Genomic DNA, 7,135 nt, shown 5'->3' on the forward strand with positions numbered 1-7,135 from the left:
GTTTGTAAGTCTAATAAAAAATAATAGTGAGCAACACATACATACAGTACATGTAGTATGTGTGTTGCTCACTTATTTTTTATTAGACTTACAAACTTAGTTTCAGTGATGTCATATTGTTCTTTCATTTGGCCGGAATAGCAAGCTGCTTTCGATTTGTACACGTAAGCCATTTAATTTGTATATTACACAAATGTTTCCGCGAACTGACAGTTTTTAGGTTAGAAAAGTGCAAAAGTGCAGAATCACTCCAGCATCCCCTTAATAGTGCAGAGAATTTATTGTGAAAAAGTCTCGGTAGTCAAATTGGTGGGACGCCCGCCTAGAGTGTAGGGAAGTCCAGGTTCAAACCCTGGCCGAGGTAATGTTTTTCGTGATAAATTTTCTGTATTAAAAATGCCAGACGTGGTCAAGAAAACACTGAAGTTGCGAAATATTTTAATGTGAAATTTTTCACAGAGGTCAATCCAAAGAGAGTGATCCATCACGAGGGTTATTTCATGAACATTCAGTTCGAGGTGTCGAGAAGAGTGACGCAGAGGCTGGCGTCGGAGATCATGAAGATCTTCCTGACCGAAGTGTTGGGCTACACCGGAGTCACCATAGTCGAGAAGGATGACAATTTCAATGTGTCCGAGGTCTTCGGGAGATTATCCGAAAGGCCAGGGTACACCGAGTACAAAATGTAAGACGAACGAACAGTTCCAGACACTGCGTAACAACATACTTCACTCTGCAGGGCTCTTTGAATATCTCGCGGCCCTTCTTTCTCGATTCTTGGATCGTAACAAATATGTGTGTAACAAATACGCGTAAGATCGCAACTACTCTTTGAGCCATTTGTTTTCCAGTAAGCGCGTAAATGGACGAACTTTTCGTGACATTTGCACGAAACAAATGAGATATACAATTTGGTGTGTGCAGATTCATACACGGAGAGAATTCTGTCGGGGTAAATAACAGAAAATTCTCTCCGTGTAAGAATACTATGTCATATTATGTCAACGGCTGTCCGGTTAAATTAACCGAGACCCACTTATCGCAAACACACTCTTCTTCGCCGAGCGATTACGTTCTATCCGGAGATGGCGGTGCTTTCTCCGGCAAATATTCAGGATGTATTTATTGACAGCAATCAAGTTTCTCGCGGGCCGCCTTTCAGACCTTATTTAATGATATTTATTTTTATGCTTCAAACAAACTGTCTTCCCGGAGCACAAGACTTTGCAAGCATTGCCAACGCGTCAAATTCCTTTTGAGTGCTTTGTAAATACTGCGATATATGTCGATTGTTCGCAAGAACATGGTAAAGTATTAGTTTCTAAATTCAGTGGTCTTCTTTTTGTTAGGCAATCACGATGATTTTATAAATTATCGATGATTCCGGGGTAAATTCAATATCTCCTCTAGTTTTTGAAGAGTACCGTTAAAAGATCGAACTGTTGCAACCAACAGACTTACATCACTTTCAAACTCCGTCGAAAGCGTACGGCGGGCTTGGAATCGAGCGATTAACATTCCCGTCTCAATCACAGATTTCCAGAAACGATGGTGAACATGGAAGTGTGGATTCCGCCGCAGCAGGACACGTCGCCGCTGTTGAACAAATACGACGTGAAGGAATGCGGCTCGATAGCGCCACCGGGTCACTTCGGCTGGTTCGTCCCGGAAGCATTGGCCAGGCCCGATGATAGTTGGCTGATCTTCTCCAAGCTGGTGACCGCGAGCAGATTCGCCGTCGACGAGGCGTATCTGCCGATCGTGAAAAAGTTCATGATGAAAGCGAACACGGGGGAATACTACTGCCACGAGGCCTTTTGCCAGCACGGGATGTACATCCCGGAGCAATGTCACGGCCAAGGCCAACAAAGGCCGCCGAGCTGCGCGCTGCTGCTAGCCGAATACTCTGATGTAACTCATTTCGTAAAAGAGCACATCGATCAGATGAAGCTCTACGTCAAGGTGGCGTGGGTGGGCCCGAATCTCAGGCATCTGACCAAGTACTTGACCAGGGAGTACATGCAACTCGCGCAGAACTCGTCGGCTTCGGCCGAAAACAGGTATTGCTCCGAAGAATATGCCGTGCTCGAAACGTCGGTCGATATTATGAGTACTACATATAAGAAGCGGAACGTTATTGTAAGTTTTACAACCAAGTTTCTTCCAGATCGCTGGTGATCCTGCACTATACGCCCAGCACTGTGGTCCCGAATGAAAGGGAATTTACAACGCTCGATTTTCCACGTTGCGGAACGAAGAAAAATTCGATCGGCTGCGCGTATGAGTCCAACAGATTAACGAAGCTGGTGTGGAGCAGGTTGGAGGCGATCGCGAAGATCGCCTTCCAGGCGATAAATCGCGCCAAGTTTAATCGCGAGATGTACGAGGACTTGATCACACGTCGTGTACGAGCGTTGGCGAATGTCACGGACGAGGAGATCGCCTGCGATTGGTTGAAGGATAATCTCAACTATACCCTAACGGAATGGAAGCCCAGCAACGATGACAAGAACACCCTTTTCGTGGGCGGCATATTTCCTATGAGCGGCAACTCCTACATGGCCAAGTCAATTGTGATCGCCGCTAAGATGGCGAAAGAGGTCATCAACGTTAACAATACCCTGCTGAGAGATTATAACTTGACTCTGTTGGCCAGCGACGGCCAGTGCAAGTCGGACATGGTGATGAAGTCCTTCATCGACTACATCATACATAATTATTATCAGAAGCTGGTTGGCGTCTTGGGGCCGGCCTGCTCGGAAACCGTGGAGCCGTTGGTCGGTGTGTCGAAACATTACCGAACGGTCATCATCAGCTACAGCGCCGAGGGATCCAGCTTCGACGATCGCACCAAATATCCCTATTTCTTCAGGACCATTGGCGAGAACAAGCAGTACAAACACGTCTATGTGCAGCTCCTGCAGAGGCTAGGTTGGCGTCGAGTGGCCTCACTGACGGAGGATGGACAAAAGTACACAGAGTACATATCGTACATGCAGGACATGCTCAGGGACAACAGCATCGACTTCGTGGCGAACGTCAAATTTCCAAGGGAGAGAGAAACTGACATGATGACGAAAGTACGCTCAATTTCGACTTGTGAAAGTTAATTTGTTTTGCATAAAAGATAATAGAAACAATGAATTATTGTTAAAAACTACTAATTTAAATATTTATAAATTATATGATACTCAGGCGAGCAGAAGCAGTTGTGGAATTTTAATATCTTTCGTGCAATAATAATAATTTACGCAAAAGTAGGTAATCCCCGTAATAAATAATTTTACTTGATATTAATTTTCAGTATTTGCAAGGATTGAAAGAAAAACGAGCGAGAATTATTATCGCAGACGTGTACGGCGAGGTAGCTCGGCAAGTTATGTGCGAGGCATATAAACTAGAGATGACAGCTGTCCAGGTAATAATTAAAAGTTGCAACATTTTGCCCAGTTCTCTCGAATAAAAGCACAAAATTACAGATATAAATTCGGCAATTTTGGCGCTTTAAAACTATTTGTATTTTAAAGGGTTACGTCTGGTTCCTGCCGCTTTGGCTGCGGCCGCAATGGTACGATACGGATTACTATAATCAGAAAGACGAGCAGGTACCTTGCACCACGAGCGAAATGATGAAGGCCATAAACGGACACCTCGGCCTGTCGCACGCGTACTTCGCTCGGGACGACGATATAATGCAGGAAGGAATCACTGTGCGTGAGTGGCGCGAACGTTACGAGAACATCTGCCGAGCGCAGAATCAGCAACCCTCCAACTACGCCGGTTACGCCTACGACGCCATGTGGACTTACGCTTATGCCATAGATCGACTCATCCGTGAGAACCAGAGTTACGTTTTCGATCTTCACAGCGACCATACGGTCAATCGTCTCACGCATATTATCGGCGACACCGATTTTTACGGGGTTAGTGGACCAAACTTGCCGATTAGCTTATTAAACGGCGTAGAAGAATATGCGAGATAATCTATCACAATCGCGAATTGTACCGCAAGTCTTCGCTAAAAGATCGCTCGATATTTCTTTCAGGTATCCGGAAGAATAAAATTTCTAGGCGGGCCATCGAGATCCTCTGTTATCAATATCGTCCAGTTCCTTGACAATGAAACGCATGTTGTTGGTAACTTTTATCCGAATATCTCGGAAGCCAAGCAAGAAGTAATCGGCGGCACTTTGGACTTGAATATTTCGGCTTTCGTTTGGTTATCGGAGACGATGCCCGATGACGGTTCCGAGCCTCCGTCGAGATGTGTACTAGGAGGATTTGCGGAATTGTTAGATGCCTCTTGCGAAGTGGCGATCGTAGTGGCTAATGTTATAGGCTTCAGCCTTCTCGGAGCAGTTTTGATCGTCAGCTTTATCTTCATTAAACGAAAGTACGTTTATGTTGCAATCTCACTGCTTTATATTTATCGCAATTGCATGGTGAGAGGGAACCAAGTTTTTCAAGGTAGTGTTTTAAAAAATTAAATGATCGCATCTTGCTCCTTGTTTAGTTACGACAAAAAGATGCAGATCCACAAAAAGTACATAGAGTCCCTGGGTATCCTATCATCACAGATGAATTCTTCCACTTTGGACGTGTGGGAGATTCCTCGAGATAGAGTAGTGATCAATCGAAAACTCGGAGAGGGAGCCTTCGGTACCGTTTACGGCGGCGAAGCTTTCTTTCCCCAGAAGGGCTGGCTAGCTGTCGCCGTGAAGACCCTGAAAGTCGGCAGCTCGACCGACGAAAAACTCGATTTTCTCAGCGAGGTCGAGGTCATGAAGAAATTCGAGCATTCCAATATCATCAAGCTATTGGGTGTGTGCATCAAGTGCGAACCTGTGTTGACCGTGATGGAATTTATGCTCTATGGCGATTTAAAAACCTATCTGTTGGCCAGAAGAAACCTAGTCAACGATGGAACCTACGAAGATTCCGAAGAGATCTCGACTAAAAAGTTGACCGCCATGGCGTTAGACGTCGCCAGAGCGCTCAGCTATTTGGCGCAATTAAAATACGTTCACAGGTGCTTGAAACAAATTTAACCGTAATCCGTGATGATATTAGCAATATCACGAACATTGTTCTTAAATATCCTTTTTTTCCCCCTCCGTTAGAGATGTCGCCTCGCGCAATTGTCTGGTGAACGCCCAGCGGGTGGTGAAACTCGGTGACTTCGGTATGACGAGGCCAATGTACGAAAATGACTATTACAAATTCAATCGGAAAGGTGAGAGGCGATGCAAATCTTGTTTTTTTATCTTTACAGCATTATGATTTAATACGAGTGTATCGCAAAATTTGTTTCGCTCAGGCATGCTACCGGTAAGATGGATGTCCCCGGAATCTCTGGCACTGGGCATTTTCACGCCAGCGTCTGACGTATGGTCTTACGGCGTGCTGCTCTACGAGATCGTCACGTTCGGCAGCTTCCCCTTTCAAGGGATGAGCAATAATGAAGTGCTCACGCACGTCAAGGCTGGCAATTGTCTCACCGCACCGACAAAAATAAAACTGCAACTGTACGTAATCATTTCGATGCGATCTCGTTTATCAGGCGGCTTATATTTCGTATCCCATTTGCAGCGAGAATTTAATGTACTCCTGTTGGAACGTGGATCAGACGAAGAGGCCGACGGCACCCGAGATCGTTGATTTCCTGGCGATGAATCCTCGCATTATCGCGCCTTGTCTGGATGTGCCGCTGGCGAGCGTGCAATTGGAGCACACCGCGCAACTCGATATACAGCTGACAGATAACAGTCGGAAATTTTCCATGTTGTGGTCATCGCAGCGTCCATCTTCGCAAACACAAAGTCTGAAACTTCCAAACTCCCCGACGCCCCTTTTGCTGGACTTGAACGTGCAGGACGACGATCAGACTTTGGATTCCCTGATCAGCCAGTCTTGCGAGCAGGACAGTTCTAGTCCTCTGCTAGATTCCACGAGAGCCTCGGTCTTGAAGCAAGCGTGGCTTCACGGGAATTCCAACGTCAAAGACAACGAGCCCCACAGGTACGTCAATCTTCAACCGGGTATGTTGAAATTGTCTTGCGAGCCCGGCAGAAACGGTAGCGCAGGAAACATACAGATGGAAGAGAGAACGTCCATGTTATCCGAGAAGAAAAGCACCGATGACGTGTCAGTGCTCTGACGCAAGTAGACAATTTCATGAAGAAATTGGGAACTAGTCAGATGCCTCGAGGTACGTTCAACTGAAGAGAAACGACTGTACAAGATTCAAGTCAGAATCCGCAAAGATGGTGAGAGCATTCCGAATTGAAGCGAGGCAGTTAATATACGATTTCAAGGTATTCGCCTACGTCGAATGTAATCACCGGGGTCACGTCAAAGGATTCTTGAAGCCGAGAGAGAAATGGCTCTCTCTGACGTGGCATTTTAATTAACTAGCCAGATATTCCTCTAAATTCTGTGAACGGTGGAGAAACTAAGTGGATCTAACTGTAATTTAACTCCACAGCGAAAACTTTTTCTCTTATAAGAGAATTCCTACTGCGTTTTGGACATAGGGCGTCCTAAAATGTATACTGGTAGCGAAATTCGGTCTCGAATGAATGAAAAAATTCGACGATGAAGCCTACATAAAATATCCGTAAAAATATGATGGAATGTAAATTAAAATAGCAAGATCTTGCTGATAATATGCATCGTTTTACGGGCACATCGTATGGTAAATGCGCGCATAAACTATAAACGTAAAATAAGTATCTTTAGCAGCTCAAAACGAAAATATAAAATTAAAAACAAAGCATGTATACCAACATATACATGTCGCAAGGCAAAAGTATCGATCCAAGTATCGATATAGTTGGTACAGAAAGCATGTACACTTATTCCTTGATTTACGCGGTATTTTTTACACGCGGCTGTCCCTCCCAAAGAATCCTTTCGTTTACGCGGAAAACGAAACTAAAATCAAGTAGGAGCAAACCAGAGAAGCATGACCTTCCTATTTACACAGTATACAGACTTTTTGTGCCGGCACGCGGAGAGAATTTTCTTTCAAAATTTATCCTGAAAATATTGTAATCGTGGGACAACGCGGAATTTCGAAGAATTTTACGAGCTCTTTGAAATTTTACCAGACATTTCACTAGCATTCTACTTACAA

At 44.8% G+C, this 7,135-nt stretch overlaps 1 protein-coding gene across 1 annotated transcript in view; it reads left to right on the forward strand.

Annotated features, from left to right (window-relative positions):
* The window catches only part of LOC105569182, a 45,720-nt gene extending 38,591 nt beyond the window's left edge, over positions 1-7,129 (forward strand). The window contains exons 3-12 of the mRNA XM_012025398.1: positions 460-685; positions 1,536-2,060; positions 2,168-3,080; positions 3,305-3,418; positions 3,528-3,923; positions 4,047-4,393; positions 4,514-5,029; positions 5,121-5,233; positions 5,318-5,525; positions 5,590-7,129. Coding sequence (XP_011880788.1) covers positions 460-685; positions 1,536-2,060; positions 2,168-3,080; positions 3,305-3,418; positions 3,528-3,923; positions 4,047-4,393; positions 4,514-5,029; positions 5,121-5,233; positions 5,318-5,525; positions 5,590-6,157 — 3,926 coding nt within the window. The 3' untranslated portion in view covers positions 6,158-7,129. The remainder of the gene's footprint in view (positions 1-459; positions 686-1,535; positions 2,061-2,167; positions 3,081-3,304; positions 3,419-3,527; positions 3,924-4,046; positions 4,394-4,513; positions 5,030-5,120; positions 5,234-5,317; positions 5,526-5,589) is intronic.
* The last annotated feature ends 6 nt before the right edge of the window (positions 7,130-7,135 follow it).

The sequence above is a fragment of the Vollenhovia emeryi genome, unplaced genomic scaffold (genome assembly GCF_000949405.1).
Source record: "Vollenhovia emeryi isolate VEMERY1.0 unplaced genomic scaffold, V.emery_V1.0 DF939125.1, whole genome shotgun sequence".
Classification (NCBI taxonomy): domain Eukaryota; kingdom Metazoa; phylum Arthropoda; class Insecta; order Hymenoptera; family Formicidae; genus Vollenhovia; species Vollenhovia emeryi.